The following is a 20,027-nucleotide window of genomic DNA, read 5'->3' on the forward strand; positions in this document are numbered from 1 at the left end:
ATTGGGCCTATAAATATAACCAATTATTTTTTTAACCAAAATACATAATCTTTTATATATTTTTTACCTAAAAAAACTCAATCTTCTAAAATAACATCGAGGAAAATAGTAATTACCTTTTAACCGAAACGCATGATCTCTTTTAGATTTTTAACTAAAAAACCGAACTTTTACAATTAACACGGGCGACATTATATATATAAATACGGTCTTTCTAATGTGTGTCCAAGGGCACACAAGAAGCACCAACTTTCATGAAAATGGCTTGTTTTGATTGGTGGAATTGATGTAAATGCAGGGGGGTCATTTACATTTATTATCCATCCACCAATCAAAAGCTAGTATTCTCATGGATGTTAGTGACTATTGTGTGCCCTTGGGCACACCATAGAAAATTCGATATAAATATAACATCATTATACATAATTATTAATAAAAGAGCAAGGAAAGAAACATGTGATTTTATTCAACAAATATACGTTAATAACATTATTTTTAAATACTCTAATAATCTCACGTTAAAAGAAATTTTATAAATCTGTAATATACTATATATTATTACACTATTAAAGTCGAAATATAAAAGCTTCAGTTGATTGGTTGGTGAGTTGAGTTTGATGAACCTGTATTATCGACTCATGTAGCTCTTGAATTTATAACATGTTATAATATATTTTTTATATTTATTTATTAAATCAAAACGTTAAATTTAGGTTAGTACGAAGAGTTCGGTATTTGGTTTCATGCCTCCCTTTGACTTATAATATGTTTTATAATTTTAGAGTGTTTGACAAGCAGAGAGATTGTATAAGAAGGCAACTCACAGCAGCTTATACGCCGCAACCATCATGAATATGGTCCGTTGTGTTCTGAAAGAAAAAGAGTGCCGAAACCTTACTGGGCTGAAGCTGCTAATTGGGTGGCACATGTTCTCAATATCAGCGATAAAAGAAAAGACACCAGAAGATGATACATTGTGGAACAGAAGAGCAGCTTGCGGACATCATGACAAAGCCACTTAAACTGGGAGTTTGTGATGAGTTAAACTGGGAGTTTGTAAATACAATCAGTTTAGGAGAGGCATTGTTGGGTTAGACTTGGTCGCGTTTTGTTAGCAAGTAGTTAAATAAACTCCTATCTTTCAGGAGATAGTTAGTACTGTATTGGGTTAGATTTTCACTTTCTGTAGTTATCTTTGTAAGGCTATTTATAATCCAGAGCTTGAATATTTCTCTGCATACTATAGTTTCAGTTTTAACAGAGATATGATGGTGATGATGATGAAATTTTTGATATCAAATTCTCGATTCCTACCACATTCTGCTGCTTCACTTCATACATCCTTTTGTTTTTCTGCAGTTTCTCACTTCTCCACTAAACCAAACCCTAATATTTCCCTTAAATCCAAACCCCAATTCCCTTATTCTTCTAATCCAGCTCATGCTCGTCTTCAACATTTACTCCTTGACAAGTCCAAGGTTGGTTTCGATAAACTCGATGATGCTCTTCGAGTGTTTAATAAAATGCTCCTTATGAAACCTCTGCTTCCTGTTATCAACTTCGCTCAACTACTAGCTGCCCTTGTTAAAATGAAAGAGTACTCTGTAGCTGTCTCCCTTTTTAGGAAGATGCGTGTAGAAAGCATCCCTGTTAGTGTAATTACCATTAATACTGTCATTAACTGTTTCTGTCACTTGAATCGTGTCGATTTTGCCTTTTCACTATTGGCTGGAATCATCAAGCACGGTTTTGTCCCTGATGTGGTTACTTATAACACTCTCATCAGGGGCCTTATTTCCCAAGATATGCTTCAAGAGGCTCAGCTTTTGTTCCAGAACCTCATCAGATTTCAACTTATTCAACCCAATGTTGTAACCTATAACACAATCATCGACGGCATCTGCAAGAGAGGGAATCCTTCGGTGGCTGTTAAGTTGTTCAAAATTATGGAGAAGAAAGGTTGCAAGCCTAATACTGTAACTTACACAACAATTATTGACTGTTTGTGTAAGCATAGATTAGTTGATCAAGCATTGGGTCTTCTCCACCAAATGACAAAGAAAGGCGTATCCCCAAATGTTATAACCTACAGCTCATTAATTCAAGGGTTGTGTGACGTTAATCGATGGCATGATATCCGTCAATTGCGTAAGGAGATGGATGATAGGAACATCTCTCCAAATCTTTATACTTTCAACATATTGGTTGATGCATATGGCAAAGAAGGACTGATTGAAGATGCAGAGGATGTGATAAAGTTGATGATTCAAAGAGGAGTATATCCTGATGTAGTCACTTACAGTTCACTCATGGATGGATACTGCTTGCGGGGAGAGGTTGATAAAGCTCTAGCAGTGTTCGAAAGCATGAAGAGAAAGGGAATATTGCCTAATAATTTTAGCTATAATATCCTCATCAACGGTTATTGTAAAAAGTGGAAAGTGGACAGAGCCGTAGATCTTTTTCAACAAATGCCCGATGATGGTTTAACCCCAACTACTGAGACTTACAATACTATACTGCAAGGTTTTTTTCATGTGGGTAGACATGTTGAAGCACGGAAATTTTTTATGGAAAAGATAATTAACCAAGGTGTTGAGTTGAATGAAGTGACATGCCGTATTTTGTTGCATGGTCTTTGCCAGAATAGTTATGTTGTTGAAGCACTATCCTTTTTTCAAATACTGGAATCCAAGGGGTTAGTTCCTGATATACATGTTTACACTATTCTGATTGATGGACTAAGCAAAATTGGACATCTTGAGAAAGCAAGAAGCCTTTTTGACAACCTGCCTTTGAAAGGTTTGCGGCCTGACGTCAAGACATACACAATGATGATCCAAGCATATTCTCATGAAGGGTTATTTGAGGAAGCAAATGACCTCTTCTGGGTAATGGAAGCAAATGATTGCTCGCCGGATAATGTGACCTACAATACACTTATGCATGGTTATTTACACAGTAAGAAGTACTATGAAGCAGGTGTACTCCTGGATGAAATGCGTACTCGCGGCTTTAAAGCAGATGCATCTACCGCGTCTGCTTTACTGGATTTACTTGAAGTGCAAGAACAGGATCCCGCTCTCCTTGCTTTGCGCAAGAAGTACTTGCCGTAGGTGTAACAAAAGGAGAGTGGTAAGATACATAATCTTATCTATTTTGCCAACATTTTCCAAGGGTTTGATAACCAAATTTGCAGGCAATAACAGTCGTGATAATGGCATGTAGTATAGATAGAGGCTCTGCTACTACACTGTCAGATGTCATTGTTGTATACTTTGTTGTTCTTCTCCTATCCAGTAGTTTATTTTTTCAACGTACTGCAGTTACAAGTTGTTGGGGAGTATAGTGATTAGTGAAGCAAGTGTACTCATAGAAATGATGTGTGCTCAGGGTTTCTCAGCCGATGCATTTACAACATCCTTGTTCCTGGGATTACTTGAATCAAAAGAACAGGATCCTGCTCTGCTTGCTTTGTGTAAGAAGTTCTCGAAATAAAATTTGTATATTCCAGTCCGGATTGTAATGGCTCAATGACGCGCTTCTTTTGTTAAGTTAAAATCTCCAAATGAGACCTCTATATTCCGTTGTGATATTCAATCAAATGGTCCCTGTAAGGATTTTTATACAATTGCTAGCCCTGTTGTTATACATATATATTCTCATGGATGCATATTACGCGGAAAGGTAAAACTGGCTAATCTTTGATCTAGAAAACATGGCAAACTTTCAGCATTCTGTTACATGACATATTGAAGCAGCGTTTTCTTTGTTCACTTGATGCATTTTAATGCTTTATCCTCTCAGCATCCTTAGGTCCTAACTGTATACATACAATTACAATGTGCACAATATGCTTAGGTCTTGATGCAATGCGTTAACTTCTCATATTCACACGTGCACAATATGCTTAGGTCTTTTCGGCAGCCTTCCTTCTAAAGGTTTGCATCCTTATTTAAAGACATACCCAATAATGATTCGAGGATTATGTAAAGAAAGGTTACTCTATTGTAAGAACTATATGTGAAAATGGAAGCTAATGGTCGTTTGCCAGACGCTTCGACTACCTCCCAGTTACCGGACTTGGTTGAATCAAAAGAACAGGATGATGCGCTTCTTCCTTCGTGTAAGAAGTACTTGCCATAGTTAAGATTCTAGTTGCTTGATTGTGAAAAATTTGTTAATAATTTGTTATAATATTTTTAATTATTTATATTTCAAAAGAGGGTCCTTTTTGGTTTTTGCACCGACTCTTTGTCTGTAGTATGTCGATTTGCGGTAGTGTTATCTTTTTATCTTCTTTTTTTTTTATATATCTCAACTAACTTGCAGTTAGAAACAAATTCAGACTCGTTGGGGTAGTTTTATTTCTTCCATGTACTGCAGTTACAACTTGTTGGGGTTTGTTAGATGTAATTTTTCGAAAATTATTTATGTTTCACATGAACGTCCTTTTTTTGTTTTTGCATCGACTCTTCGTCTGTAGTATGTCGAATTGTCCTAATGTCTTTGGTACATGAGTTGACAATTGACATGAACACTTTATGTAAGTTAACTGAGACTGGAATCTTCAATCCATAGAAATGAAGAGCCTGTATTATACAAAAGGGGGGGACCAATGATTTTGGTAGTAAACTTTGTGTCTTCTTGTTCCTATGCTCCCCAGGTTAACAGATGCAATTATCTTAGACTCTCTTCTCTGCGTTCTGATTGATACCCTGTTGTATATGTTCTTACGAAAAATTAGTTCCTGAATCACTATTTCATCCGGAGCACTGCTACTTACTAATGTTTATAGTTCTATTCCCGGAAAAAAATATTTGTTGTTTACAATGTCCACCGTTTTATGATTAATCCTCCAAGATCCTTGAGCTTCCAATTTGTGCAGTATTAAGTTTCAATGAAGGATCATCCTTATGCCAGAGACCTGTGAACTATATATTCTCTATCTTACTTTACTTTGTATGTATATCTGTTTTTTTATGTCAAGTAAGTTACAGTTAGAACAGATTCGTCAATATTACACATGCATAGTTTTATCTTTGTGTATATATCTGTTTTTTTTATCTCAAGTAACTTACAGTTTGAACAAATTCAGGTCTAGTTCGGTTCGTCAATATACACATACATAGTGAATTCGAACTTAGCTATAACTAAGTTACTGGTTAAAGGTTAGAGTTTCAAGGTAGTTCCTTTGTGTCTTCTGGTTTATTATTATATATTACTGTAGGGTGAGAATTAGAGATTCAATCTTGTTTGAACGAGTATTTATGGAGGAAATTCACTGTTTTTTACACAATAAGAAATACTATGAAACAGGTGTACTCCTGGATGAAATGCATAGCCGCGGCTTTGCAGCAGATGCATCTACCGCATCTGCTTTACTGGATTTACGTGAAGTGCAAGAACAGGATCCCGCTCTCCTTGCTCTGCGCATGCGGTAGGTGTATTAAAAGGAGAGAGTGGTAAGATACATAATCTTATCTATAGTGCCAACATTGGGTTTGATAACCAAATTTGCAGGCATTAACAGTCGTGATAATGGCATGTAGTATATACAGAGGCTCTGCTACTAAACTGTCAGATGTCATTGTTGTATACTTTGCAGTTCTTCTCCTATCGAGTAGTTTATTACTTCAACGTACTGCAGTTACAAGTTGTTGGGAAGTATAGTGATTAATGAAGCAAGTGTACTTATAGAAATGATGTGTGCTCAGGGCTTCTCTGCAGATGCATCTACAACAGGACTACTTTGTGTAAAAAGCTTGAAATAGTTGCTGCCTATATTCCAATCCGGATTGTAATGGCTAGATGACGACGCTTCTTTTGTTAAGTTAAATTCTCCAAACGGACCTCATGGATGCATATTACACGAAAAGGTAAAACTAGCTAACTTTTGATCTGGAAATCATGGCAAACTTTCAGCATTCTGTTACATGACATATTGAAGCAGCGATTTCTTTGTTCACTTGATGCATTTTAATGCTTTATCCTTGCAGCATCCTTGAGTCCTAACTGCATACATACAATTACAATATGCACAATATCCTTAGGTCTTGATACACACTTGCAACATCCTGATTGACAGATTATGCTGGAACAAATATCTTGAGAAGGCAAAAAGTCTTTTCGACAGCCCAGCCTTCCTTCTAAAGGTTTGCATCCTTATCTAAAGAATACACAATGATGATTCAAGGATTATGTAAAGAATGGTTGCTCTATGAATGGTCGTTTGCCAGATGATTTGACCTACAACACAGGTATCCGTGGTTGTTTTCAGACTAGAAAGTACAGTGAATCAAGTGTACTTAGGGCTGAAAACGAATCCAAGTAATTCGGGTTCGAACTCTGATTCGACTCGTTAAATTAAGAGTACTCGAATATACGTATTTAATAAAGATACTCGAATCGAATTCGTAAATCATGTATATTATTATGTATACTATACATTATATAAATAATATTTATATTAATATAATACTCTACGAATGATTTCATTTTAGTTATAGTAAATAATTACTCGAGTATTTATAATTTTTTAATTATCTTCTACGAATTCGGAATACGGATATACAAAAACGAGTAATTTGGTATCCGTTCGAGCCAAGCCGAATTGTATACGAATATCGATGTTCAAACTCGAGTCGAATCTGAACAAACTTATATAATTTTAGTTCGAATCCGGACCGAATCCGAACGAGTAATTATAAATTCGAGCCGAATTCGACCATACTGTTGTTCGTACCTATTCGACTCGTTTTCACCCCCTAAGTGTACTCATAGACGAGATGCGTGCACGTGGCTTTTCAGCAGATGCTTCGACTACCTCCCAGCTACTGGACTTGGTTGAATCAAAAGAACAGGATCATGCGCTTCTTCCTTAGTGTAAGAAGTACTTGCGATAGTTAAGTATCCAGTTGCTTGATTGTGAAATTGTCTTTATGAAACCTTATACTGCAACCAATATCTGGCCAAACAGTGTTGCTATACATATATAGCATCATCTTCATGATACTATATATGTATTACATTTCAAGCTTCCCTGATTCTTCTTGATGCAGTTCGCTATATTTAAGTTGTTTAATCTCCCATGCTTAAATGTTATATAAAGCTTTACAAACTGCAACATCGATTAGAGAGAGAATAGCCAAAACCTCCGACAAACTGATTCAAAATCCACAAAATGAAGCACATAGTGTAATTATTCTTTAACCGCAAAGCTTAAAGCCTGGGTTATTGACTATGTAGTATGAAATGGTATGAAGTATATACAGAGGAGTATCATATAATGAATAAAAAGTGACCTGCCAGATATGATATGTACATGTATAGAAGAAATCCTATATTATCATCATCACCACACTTGGTATAGGGTTTTATTAAAGAGAGCTATGATGTTTCTCGTGGCTCTACTGAAGCCTTGCATATGGGACACCAGTTCTTTAACTGCAACCACTGTTTTATGCATTCCATATGATATCCATGTTCACAACCAATCTTCCCGACTTCGTCTCCAGCAACATACTCCTCCTGAAAAAAACAAACATGGGATCAGCTCTGTAGCGAGACTAACAAGCTGCAGATGCTATGCTAGTCTGAAACTTAAAAGCATTTCGACAATCATGGAGATCCTCTACCCCTTTTAACAGCCAGAAATCCACACAGAAGTATAAAATTCATTCCAGATCATTTTATTATATGACACGGCGAGGATTCCACTGAACTTAAGGTGTCAGAATATGAATACTTTAAAAACTCTTCAGCAAAAATCTACGAATTAAAACTGAAGTAAATACAAATCGTGATCTTTACTGCAATAAGCATACTGATAATCTGACATGGGAAGATGCAGGTCATACTATCTGGACTAGACGAAAGAAATTACTACCAACCAGGACAACAAAGATTTAGTGTCACTCAATATTTAGACCACAGGAGTATGTTACAACTTAAATAAAAGATTAAGCTGGATGATCTGCTTTCCCTAAGTAGAGGTCGAAAGACCTCGGATAATTGAATTTAAAAAAAAAAGCACCTTTTGGTCTTGCAGTCAGAATATATTGACATGAGGTCAATTAGAAAATGAATATATTGAAGATCCTAGACCAACACCAAAAGTTACAAGGGAAAGGGGTTTTTAAACCTGATCAAAGAAAATAAGCTTTTTTTTTTTTGGGGGGGGGGGGGGGGGGGGGGCAATTTTAGATTAATATTGGTTTTGGAGGTAGTTGACCTGACAAATACTGCACTTTGTATCTTCCCCCTTGACGCTGCTTGCAGCTTCCTCTTCATCTGAACATACAGGCTGGTACGTACTCATTGTCACACTTTTCAATAAAGCATCCTCCGAAAGTGCAGTGCTTACATTACCCATCTTCTCCTCTAGAGCTAATAATTCCTGCATGAAAAAGGCAGAGAAGCCAATTTACCCATGCCTCACCATGACTGTAGTAATATTAACTATTCACATAAAGTAATCAGAAGAGACAGACAAGACCCCAAGGTTTACACAGAGATCATTTGTGAGTGATGCTCGCACTAAAATAACAAGTGCACTCATCCTAAAATTACAAACCTCATATGACATATTATCAATTTCCAGCCTCATGTCCCTGTGCTGGTCATAAACGCCAAGACCACCAAAGAAATAATTTGTTCCCAGAGCAAGTAATTGCTGCGGAAATCGAAAGGAAACAAAGATGAGCAACGTCAGGTACCTGGTACTATATAGCTTGGGAAAAACTAAAATTTATATACCTCATATGTAAGTTCTTCATCTTGTTGTTCAATCCTTTCTAGAGCTAATAATACCTGCAGGAAATTTATAATTACAAGGGTATAGCAAATTACAAGGATATATTTAAGTATTCAGCACAATTATATCACAGCAAATAGTTACAAGTGCTAATATTGCATATTTCTCAATTTCAACAGAGATGCAATTTAATATTATCTTAGAAATTTTTACCTCAGCAATATTATCCATGTTATATTGTTGCGCGCCATCACGGTTCACTAAACGGGCAATGCCAAGATCAGCTGATGGTGTTGTCGTCACATGGTCATCATAATTGCCACTGCTAGAATGACTATAAGAACTTGACCCACCTGAGGAAGCTTCTTCGCGCAATGAATTAGCATTAGCAAATATATTTCTTTCAGACCGTGGCATTTGTCGCCTGAAAACAGAGGCTTCAGCTGATGACAAAATGGTTCTATTAACTAGACTGGGGTGCCCTGTCCTAGTATTACTGTTGGGTAATCTACGAGACTGAGCTGATGTCACACCATTTTCCCTTCTAGAAGGCAAATTTCTGTTTCTTCTATGATCTGGAAAGGTGAAGCCATTGGTAGGATTAGAGATATGTCCACCATCAGAAGGTTGTTCACTAGTTTTGTTCTTCCCTCCGCTAGAGGAGCTGGCTTCTCGTTCAGGGCTTCTCTTCTTTACAATATCCTTCTTTTTACTAATGTTTGATTCAGACAACGAACTACCTGGGCGGAGTGCGGCTGATATGGAAGTGCGTAGGCTTCTCAATCCTTGACGACTAGCATTCGTAGAGCCACTTGGCCCTTGGTCATTGCTCCCAGATGGAGAACTAGAAGAGCTGGGTAAAGCATCTTGATTGGTCAGCCCAGGTCTTTTATAGAAAGAATTCGGGTTTCTAGCTTTTGATACTACATTAGAGCTCCTTACTTTAACAGATGGAACAATCCCAGACTCAGATTCTCTTGGTTCTGATTGGAATCCTCTGCCTTTTGTTCTTTGTGAATCAGTAAGCTCCTGAATTTCTATTTCATTTTGAGACCTGCTACTATCTGATGTTTCTTTTTCTACTTCTGAACGCAATTTTCTGCGAGAATCTGGGTATCTAATTTTTGCAATGTTGACAACAGAGGAAGTACTAGAAATACTTCCACGAGATTCTTTAGCACTTGTCGACCGCGTAGATGGCCTCAAAGGTTTGGGTATCCTAGGGCTTCCAATTTGGGGGGCCTTAGTATATTTAAGCCTGCCACTACATCCAAGTCTATTGCAGAATTGAGCATCTCCATTTCTGTTGTCTGCATCTCTCGAAACAAGGCTGGCATTCTTAGGAACACAGAGTCCACCAACAGCTCTTTTTCCGTAAAATCTATCCATATAACGTGTATACTCTTAATTTTCTGTCACCACAATAACGTACACCCCGTCAAAAGGCCTTTAATATTTACAATTTTGCGAATACATGATTAAAGCCGACTTTGTGAAAAACAAACAACACCATTCACATATTACATCTCAAAAATGCAAAGAATCACACAATTTCACATGCCCATATACTGAACTTCCTCAAATGCATTACGATATTAATGTATATATAAATCATGTAAATATTGGATTGAACCACAAGGTATGCGCCAAAAAAGGACTTGGGAATATCAGCAAAACTGTAGTAAAATGAACAGCACAAGCTCAGTCTTGGGACCTTAAACTGTGAGAGGGAACGCATACTCAACGAACAAACTAAACAATAAACACTTACAGAATTATCATAGACAACAAGAATCAGGGAGGATGGTAAAACAACAAACATCATCCAAAAAAAGTGGAAGAAGAGATGTCATTAGGTACTATACAAACAGATAATGAGAATTTTCAAGCTGTAACAACCATTAATCTTCATCAGAGACTAAATTGCAACAAAACAATTCCAAATACTGCATAGTACGTGAAAATTCAACTACTAAATATCCGAGTTCATATTTTTGATCAAAGATAAACTAACTAATGACCCTTTTCAGTTACCGTGATTCTACGATAGATGAGCTTCATAATTCAGCTGGTTAGCAAAAGACTAGACCAAACACATAATCCACCACACAAATACAAAAACCAACTTTGATAACAGTAACTATGCTCATGAACAACTAATCCAGAAAAAGCCTAAACAGTACTATATTCCATATACTATGTTTTCACATGTCCAATAGTAACAAAAATTCAAACATATACCATAATTCCATAAGACATAATCTCAACATCAACCATACTAATAAAAATCAAAACTTTACAATTCCACAAATTTGGATATATATAAAAAACTCAAAAACTAACAAACACCTCAAATCAACGTGCATATATTACGGAACCAGGATTTCGAAACAGCCATGTTATCAAATCACCATCAAACCATCAACATGAACACAAAAATTCAAGAAATCACACACACAACAATCCAACAAAAAACAAAAAACCCAAATTTGCAAATTACCTGAACAGAAAGAAGAAGAAATAAAATTGAATCTTTGTTTATTCTCAGCTTAGGGAACTTCCCAACAAAGAAACTATCTGTTTTCTCCGCAATTTAAGCCATTAAAAACAAGACTACCATCCCTTTTTATTACTTGCACATACAACAAACACAAAACAAATATGCACACACATAACACACCTATGTGTGTGTTTTTTTTGGTAAAGACTCAAAAATTTTAAAAATAAAATTAAACCCACGAGAAAAAATTAAAGCTTTTTGAGGGGGAATAAAAAAAATTGTACCTTTTTGTTGTTTTTCTTTTGGGCTTGAAGATGGTTGAGAGAGAAAGTAAATATGATTGTGTGTGTATATATTCAATGTGGAATGAATGAAATAATAGCAGAAGAAATCTTAGAGCAAGTCCAACAGCTGCCTCAAATGATGTCCTAAATCATTATTTAAGGCATTTGATCAAAAATATTGCTCCAACAGTGTCCTAGTGATGCCTTATAGCACTAGGACAAGCTCGTCAAGCCCTATTAATAGGGCACCTCTCTCCTTGCCCTATCCAATATTTTAATATAAAATCTTCTACCCACTCTCTTTCTCTCTCTACTTTATATTGTGTTTAGTGATGAAAGAGAATCTTTAATAATAAAATATTAAACATATATTAAAAATAAGGCACATTGTTGGAGTTGAACTTAGATAAACATGTCCTAAATCACTAGGACATCATATTTTATATTACATTTGAGGCTCCAACAAGGACACTGTTGGACTTGCTCTTAAAGAGCTACAAAGCCGTCCTGCCAATTAAATATTGTGAGGAGTTATGAGCCGTTGGATTGGTTGTGAGTTTAATGGTCAATGATTGATGGCTGGGTTTGCTGACTGGTTTGTCAACACAATGAACTGAACAAGCATCATGTAAGTATTATCTTAGAATTCAGAGTAAGAAAGAAAAAGACTTGTGTGTATAATAATATCAAAATAAATAAATTATGTACGTAAATATTATAAGATAGGTATTAATAGTACGTTGCTTGTCATACATACCACCAGGTCGGATCGTTTCAAATCTAAGATATCCGAATTTGAATCCAAATTGTTCTTATAATTCAAATCAAAATCTAATCAGGTTTCACATATCAAATTCAAATTCAAACGTTTTAGAATTTAGAAAATAGATCCAAATCCAATAAATCAGATTCAGTAAAATCTGTTAGGATCCATATAAATTGGATATCGCTCGGGTCGGGGTTTTTTTCGCTCACTTGAATCTCATAAAAAAGTACAAGTAAAAAGAACGAGATCGTATAAAAATTTGTGAGATAAGTGATAATTAGATAAATTTATGTGTTTTTATCAAAAAAGTTTGATAGAGTTAAGATTCTGATCACTAAAATTTTGATTATTAATTAAGATTTGGATATTCTTAATATTCCTAATATAAACATTATTTGTATTTTTTATCAAAAATTATTGATAAAATTAAGATTTTGATCACTAATTTATCCTATTAGTAAAATTTGGATATTTTAATATTATATATCAAAATTATTTAAAATATAAAAATTTTCAGCATTTTTTTATCAAAAATTATTGAAAACATTAAAATTTTGATCACTAAAATTTCGACTCTTAATTAAGATTTGGATATTTTTAGTATTATATCTCAAAATTTATTTACAGTATAGGAATATATGATACGACAAAATGTTTATCAATCTTTACGAGATGCATTCGCGCCAATCAAAAATGTTTGGGTAAGTCCCATGTGAAGAATGTCATGTGTTAAGGTATTATATTCTTATTATAGCACACACTATTTTATTTATTGTGCACCAAGTCGGGGGTTTTCACGGAAACAGCCTCTCTACTTTAAGGGTAGGGCAAGGCTGCGTACATCTTACCCTCCTCAGACCCTGCTCTAAGCGGGATACATCGAGTATGTTTGGTTTGGTTTGGTAATATATGATACGACAAAATATATACATATGTATATAACTTTTACAATTATTATATATGACTTCACAGCCAAGAGCGGATCTAGGATTTAAACTTTGAAGGAACACCAAACACATTTTCGGAAAACATCCATATATTTCTAAATTGGGTCTTTCTAGTGTGTGCCCAAGGGCACACATTAAGCACTAAATTTGATGAGTTTAGTGGATTTTGATTGGTGGAGTTGGTGTAAATGCAGGGGGATCATCCATATTTATGATTACATGACCAATAAGAATGCACCAAACTCATAAAAATTAGTGCTTAGTGTGTGCCCTTGGGCACACCATAGAAAAACCGTTCTAAATTTTATGGGACACTTTTATAATTTTGCAAAAGTTAATAGGATGAAAAAATATATAAAATTTGGGGGCACGTGTCCCGATGTGTTTTCCTAGATCCACCCCGTGAACAACAGATACATATCTGAAATTTTGTATGCATCATATTTGTGTTATTGTGTACATACCAGGACAGTAGGACATGAAATGAAAACGTGTTATGTGTTTGTCCATATACAGTGTACAAATATTACGTGTTGATAGGAAAAGTCTCAAATGATGTGGTCCGTGTGGATGAAGAGATGACAACCCCACCACAAACTCGATAACAGCCTGCCTAATCCATCTGGCCTGTTTCCTGGTCACTTTTATAATATTATTAATATATATGTTATTTCTTATTATGTATTTATTTATTGCTTACAAAGTAGTCGCCAAACAATTAATTAAGTATTGAACTATTTATATATTAATGTATCTATTTATTATTTACAAAATACTCCCGAGAGAAATAATTATGTACTATTGAACTATTAAATGTTAAGAGGGTGAGAATCAGTGACCGAACTAAAACTAAGATTTGGAGAATAATTTTGTTATTCATCCTTGCAAAAATAATTTTCTCATTATATCATAATACTATCATTCAACCACACATCTCCCATTAGTAGCAGTAGCAACGGTTAAAACCGGAGCTAACTCAACCAGAACTAAACGATAGGCAGGGTGTCGTAACCATCATGACAGAAAGATTGCCTTTGAAGTCCAGATAAATCCATTCTCACATCATCGATAAAATTGTCTAACTGATTTGGCAACAACTCCAAGTCTAAGTAAAGACAAGACAAATCTTTTGGATAAAATTGTGCAAGGCGGACGAGTTTTGAGTTATTGAAACTTGAAAATAAATTTTTAGAATCGAAAGAGCCACTACGAAGTAGTAGCTCAGTGTTTTCTTTTGTAAAGCGATTATTCATTTCTTGGAAAATAAGATCAATAACCTGCTAGACAAATTTAAATCTTCTCTATAATATTTACAACTCAGATGGGGTTAAAAATAAATTATATTGACACATTTTCAAGCTAATATTAGAACTCTATATTTTCTAAATCTATAAAATTAGCACTTCTGAAATTTAGAAATATATTGTTCTAATTTTTAAAACTAACCCTGCACTTCTCAAGTTTAAAACATAACCCTGCACTTCTCAAGCTAACAAATAGTTTACTTCTGAAATTTATTTTTAAAACAAGATCAAACACATTTTCTATAAACTAATTCAGAAAATAAAAATTTAGAAATATAAACAGCCGATTTTTCATTTGCGAATACCAGCAATGGCATCAATGCAATGTTCCAGGAAGTGGAGTGCAAGAAACAAAGGGCTGGAGTAGGCTTTGGTCTCTGGAAGTTCCTCACAAGCTGAGAATATTTCTCTGGCGATTTTGTCGAAACAATATCCCTATTAGAAAGCTAATCAGAAGCAGAGGTATTATAATTCCTATAGATTGTTCTATGTGTACGGGGGACATAGAACATCTCATTCATCTGTTTTTTGAATGTCAGTTCGCTAAAGATTGTTGGCAGCTCATTGGATTGTCATATAACATGTGGGATGTTGAAGATGGTGATGTATGGCTACTCGATAGATTCAACTCTGAGCCAGATGATGTGCTGATAAAAATTGCAGTTGTGTTATGGGGCATATGGTTCGCAAGAAACAAAAGAATTTTTGAAAACACAAACCTCACACCAGCTATGGCTATGAACTGGAGTAAGATACAAGTAGAGGAATGGAGACAGGCGAACAAAAAGCTTCAAGTTGACACAGATCCTTTGTCATCTTCAGCGAGAGCAGATATAAAGTGGAAGCCTCCTAGTCATGGTGTTTTTAAAGTGAATGTCGATGCAGCAGTGACGGAAGGGCGGGATTTTTTTGCAGTTGGCATGGTGCTTCGCAACAATCAGGGTCAGTTCTTGGCAGGAAGGGTCATGAGATTTGCAGGTCATGTTCCAGTAGTGGAGGCAGAGATGGTAGGTGTTATCGAAGCTATATCCTGGGCAAACCAACTTCAAATTCCTTCGGTGATTGTTGAAACTGATTCTCAGCTCTGTGCTAATGCAATAAAAGGAGAGAACAGCAATAACAATCTTCTCGAGATTGGAAACTTGATTCAACAATGTAAGGCTTTGATCAGGAGTAGCAGTAGGGTGTTAGTAGATTTTGTAAGAAAGCAAGCTAACAGGGTGGCACATCAAATTGCCAAGATTCCTTGTATGCTTAATGGCTTCTCGGATTTCACGTCTCCTCCATCATGTTTGTTGGAGACAATTATGTCGGATTTTTCATTGATTAATTGAAGTTTGTTTTTTCTCAAAAAAAAAAAAAAGTTTGATTAGCTCTAGTTTTTGACAGGTCATAACTAAAGTTTGATTATAATCTATTATCTGAGTCTTTCTAATTGTATTATTATAAAGCTTAAACGGACATTGGTGTTTAGTATATTGGTTGGCAACTAACAGAAGTCTACAACTAGAATAAACAAATATATTCCTGACCAAACATTTTGGACTGAACAAACAATGGCCGTCTTCGTTGTAAAATAAGCCTATTAAATTTGGACATGGAATCATTGCAAACAAATGGAGAATGACAACCATGATGGTGTTTTAAACTTTTAACTCGATCTGCTCCCTCCGTCCCTTTGGATAGTCTACATTCGGGGACGGGACTCGACACACATTTTAATGACGACGAGGCTTATTTTAATTCTCCTGTCAAGTATAGTTGTATAGTTGTGTATAGTTGTATAGTTGTGTATGTTAAACTTTTATTCAGAAAAATAAAATTTTAAAAATAAATTACAGAAATATGTTTTATAAGAGCATTGAAATGTGTGTCGAGCAATGAGAAAAAAATGTATATATGTCAGGCCATTTGAGTGAGCTTAAAATAAGTGTTTTTTGCTTAAAGTAAAAAAAAGTGAAGTAGAAGTTAGAAGTTAGTTAAAACTTATAAGTGATTAAAGTGTTTGGGAAAAAAATAGAAGTCCGATAACAAAAGCTAGGATTCTCAGCTTTTTATAAGTGCTTCTCGACTTATTACACAAACGGTGCAAATAAGTTTTTCCAACTTATAACTTCAGAAACGAGCTCCACCCAAACACCCACACAATTAAATGTGTCAAAAGGAGTACTTTGGAGTAACAGTGGATAGGCCTCTTCTCAAGATAATACGAGGTCCGAATAACAAAGATAACAAAGATAATACGATGAAACATAGGACATTTTGTGTTGAATCTTCGTTTTTAGATGATTTTTGTATGATGATCATTTTAGATGAACGTTTTTGAAATAGTTAATTTTAAGCACGCATCTTGATTGATGAATGAGAAATTTCATAGCTTGCTGATGACTAGCTGTAGTTACATTCATCAAGAACACGTAGAACTTGAGACCGTTGTTGGTCGCTCAAATCTGTTGGAAACTCGACAAGAAATTTGAGCCGAAGATCACCTCTCGTCGCTTCTGTCTTGGGTTTAGGCATGCCTTTTCCTGGAATGATTTTTTCATAACCAGGGTACAAGATTTCGTCGAAAGACAAGGTCATGTTTTCACCTCCTAAGATTGGGACACTGATGGTGCAGCCTGTAAGAGCTTCAACCAAAGGTACCTCAACTCCGAGCTCCAAGTCATCGCCGTCTCGTGTAAATACAGGATGACTTTTTTCGTCGATGATGAAAATTATATCAGCTGGCAGAGTGCCTGGTCTCTCGTCGCCCTTCCCTTCAAACGTAATTTTTGTTCCTTTTTTCCATCCTGGTTTTACTTTAATCTTCAGTATCTCCTCTTGTTGCATAATTAGCCTGTCATGCCAATTAATGTTCAATTAATAACAAAATTCAATGGCCATGTTTGGAAGTTAGAGGTTTGGAGCAAAATTAGAGGTTTGGGGTTGTTTAGAGGTTTGACCACTAGAATCCGCTAATACAAGTGTTTAGTAGTTAGCGGATTGAAATAGAGGTTTGGACCCAAAAAACTAATTTTGAAAAAGCTACTTTGTGGAGTTTTTTGGGTTAGAGGTTTTTGTTTGTGTCAGGGAAAGCTAATCAATCGGCTATTAACCAAACAGTTTTACGAGAAACAGCTAATTCAATCTGCTAGTCAAAAAATCTATTTCAATCAGCTAGTCAAAACTAGGGGTGTGCATTCGGTTAACCGAAACCGAAACCGAAATTTTTTTCGGTTAACCGAAACCGAAATTTATGAAAAATCTCTACCGAAAACCGAACCGAAATTATTTCGGTTTATAACCGAACCGAATTTTAAATTTCGGTTAAAACCGAAAACCGAATTTATAAACCGAAATTCTTAAATAGTGCATAAAAATCTGAAAATTTCGGTTAAATTTTGTTGAATTGTTTGCGTTTACGTATTGCATTCGTCCAGGCTCTTGAACCACCATGCCATTTACCTTCCTGTTGGCATCAGACTCCTTTGTTCCCTAACAAATCACCAGCAGTAGGTAAATCAAACAATACTAAGTCTGGATTTGATTGTTTGAGCTCAGTTTGGAAGCAGCAGAGCACGCAGGTCGCAGTGGTATGAGCTCCTCGATACTTAATAAACTGTTATCGAAATGTTTAATGAGGTATTTAAATTTAGGTGTCTCATATATATATATCTATATTATTAATTAAAATATTATTTTTTTAAAAAAATATATAAAAATTCGGTTAACCATTCGGTTTTCGGTTAACCGCGGTTAAAAAACCGAAAAACCGAAAAACCGAAATATCAAAATTTGACTACCGAAAACCGAACCGAAATTTAAATTTCGGTTAACCGAACCGAAATTATTTCGGTTTTTCGGTTCGGTTTTCGGTTAACCGAACCGAATGCACACCCCTAGTCAAAACATCTATTTCAATCTGCTAACCGCTAACGGCTAATCCCCAAACATGGCTAATAACTAGGATTTGGCTAGCTGTTTGAAAGTGTAGTAATAACAGAGTTAAGATTTTACCCTGATCCCGAGATGACATCTCTAGTAATCTTGATTTTCTTTTCACATCCGCGCAACAATTCTTCCAGTGTGCACTTGAGTTTCCTCTCAATAGGCTGAGGCTTCCTCCGAACTGTAGAGTGCGAATAAATGATAGGGGTGCTATTACTTCTTGTGCCTGTTCTTGATAAACTAGGGTGATCTCCACCTCCCGGGCCAGGAGTGCCAGGATTAGTTACACTTGATGGTGTGCAAATGTTGATACCATTCGGGCCTCTCGACAGAGAGGAAAAGATATCTTCCATCGATGTTGCAGAGTTTCTCATGCCTTTTCCAGGACTTGGCATCGGGCTGCTGATGAAGTCCTCACGCTCATTTTTAAGTGCACCTTTTCGTGATTTTGCTGTCGTCTTTGAAGTTTCTGGTGTTTTAAGCTCGTTAAAATTTATTATAGGTACTGCACTTTCTTCTCGCTTTTTGTTACTAAGAACCTGCAATTTTGTCAAAATTCAGTTAAAAGAATGAGATTCTAAACCTTCTAAATTTTTCTTCATTGCATGCATGGGATATACTTATCTATGGGAAAATCCAAATTAGTTTTTTTGTTATCAGTTGTTCCATATGCCTAATTAGGCTAACATGTTACTGTGCTAGGTACGTACCCGGTAGGCCTCGGTGATCTTAAAGAAATGGTCATGAGCTTCAAGCTTGTCTAACGAATGCTTGTCAGGGTGCCATTTCATAACAAGGGATTTATATGCTCTGCAGATGTCGTTAAGCGACGCGTCTTTGGGAATCCCAAGGGTCTCGTAGTGAACAGAATTCGGGGAGCTCGGGATATCTTCGTCGTCCATGAGATAAAGAGGGAGGGAAGGATGGGGAAGGGGAAGGGGAAGGGGAAGAGACAGGAAAGAAAAGGATTGAAACAAATGGAGGAAATACAGTAATGTTAATGTTTAACCAAATGGTAACCAGAAGTTTTGATTGTTATGTGAGCACCTTTTTCGGTCTTGTGTATTTAGGCAAAATGTTTAACTCTTTTCACCTTGCGGTTAGAAACAAAATATGATTAGTTTGATTAATATAAAATATCTGTATACATTGGAGTTATATGCTAGATTAATTTCTCTATCTGATCCATTCAGATTTATTAAAATTTGTATCTAGTAATAGATGTCTTTCACACACATGCACAGTCATATAACGGTTTTTTTAGTGTATTATCACGAACCTAAAATAATAATCATTTTTTATTTATGTGATGTATTTTTATTAGTTTTCATTTTAACACTTATATTTTCTGACGGGGTGTTTAATCTTCTTTCAATTCCGCCAAGTTCTTTATCATTTTAGATTATTTTGGCCTCTTCCGACAATGTTTCACGTTCAAAGAGGTTTGATTCAGTCGGGGCGTGACCCTATGCTAGCATATTTTAATATCTTTTGACCAAATTTTATTATTTTCTCACTTTTGGTTATATTATAATAATAAA

The 20,027-nt window shown here is 35.6% G+C and overlaps 4 protein-coding genes across 5 annotated transcripts; 2 read left to right on the plus strand and 2 right to left on the minus strand.

Annotated features, from left to right (window-relative positions):
• Window positions 1-829: 829 nt before the first annotated feature.
• On the plus strand, window positions 830-3,545 carry LOC108202043 (putative pentatricopeptide repeat-containing protein At1g12700, mitochondrial). Its single transcript, XM_017370411.2, has one exon. The coding sequence runs from the start codon at window positions 1,266-1,268 to the stop codon at window positions 3,114-3,116; it is 1,851 nt and encodes a 616-aa protein (XP_017225900.1). The 5' UTR covers window positions 830-1,265; the 3' UTR covers window positions 3,117-3,545.
• Window positions 3,546-7,168: 3,623 nt separating this feature from the next.
• LOC108200238 (E3 ubiquitin-protein ligase MBR2) lies at window positions 7,169-11,659 on the minus strand. 2 transcript variants are annotated; one of them, XM_017368323.2, is made up of 6 exons: window positions 11,540-11,659; window positions 8,969-10,167; window positions 8,758-8,811; window positions 8,576-8,674; window positions 8,234-8,398; window positions 7,169-7,530 (listed from the first exon to the last, which is right to left on the minus strand). In XM_017368323.2, exons 2-6 carry the CDS (start codon window positions 10,142-10,144, stop codon window positions 7,390-7,392), a joined length of 1,635 nt encoding a protein of 544 aa, XP_017223812.1. In that variant the 5' UTR covers window positions 10,145-10,167; window positions 11,540-11,659; the 3' UTR covers window positions 7,169-7,389. The 2 variants fall into 2 exon arrangements, with proteins under 2 accessions (XP_017223812.1, XP_017223813.1); XM_017368324.2 differs by lacking the exon at window positions 11,540-11,659 and adding an exon at window positions 11,256-11,428.
• A 3,478-nt stretch (window positions 11,660-15,137) lies between these two features.
• On the plus strand, window positions 15,138-15,890 carry LOC108201070 (uncharacterized). Its single transcript, XM_017369357.1, has one exon. The coding sequence runs from the start codon at window positions 15,138-15,140 to the stop codon at window positions 15,888-15,890; it is 753 nt and encodes a 250-aa protein (XP_017224846.1).
• Window positions 15,891-16,830: 940 nt separating this feature from the next.
• Window positions 16,831-19,428, minus strand: LOC108201071 (uncharacterized). Its single transcript, XM_017369358.2, has 3 exons — window positions 19,197-19,428; window positions 18,556-19,025; window positions 16,831-17,395 (listed from the first exon to the last, which is right to left on the minus strand). The coding sequence occupies exons 1-3, from the start codon at window positions 19,386-19,388 to the stop codon at window positions 16,945-16,947; spliced, it is 1,113 nt and encodes a 370-aa protein (XP_017224847.1). The 5' UTR covers window positions 19,389-19,428; the 3' UTR covers window positions 16,831-16,944.
• Between the last annotated feature and the right edge of the window lie 599 nt (window positions 19,429-20,027).

Source organism: Daucus carota, chromosome 9, assembly GCF_001625215.2.
Source record: "Daucus carota subsp. sativus chromosome 9, DH1 v3.0, whole genome shotgun sequence".
In the NCBI taxonomy this organism is placed as follows: Eukaryota; Viridiplantae; Streptophyta; class Magnoliopsida; order Apiales; family Apiaceae; genus Daucus; species Daucus carota.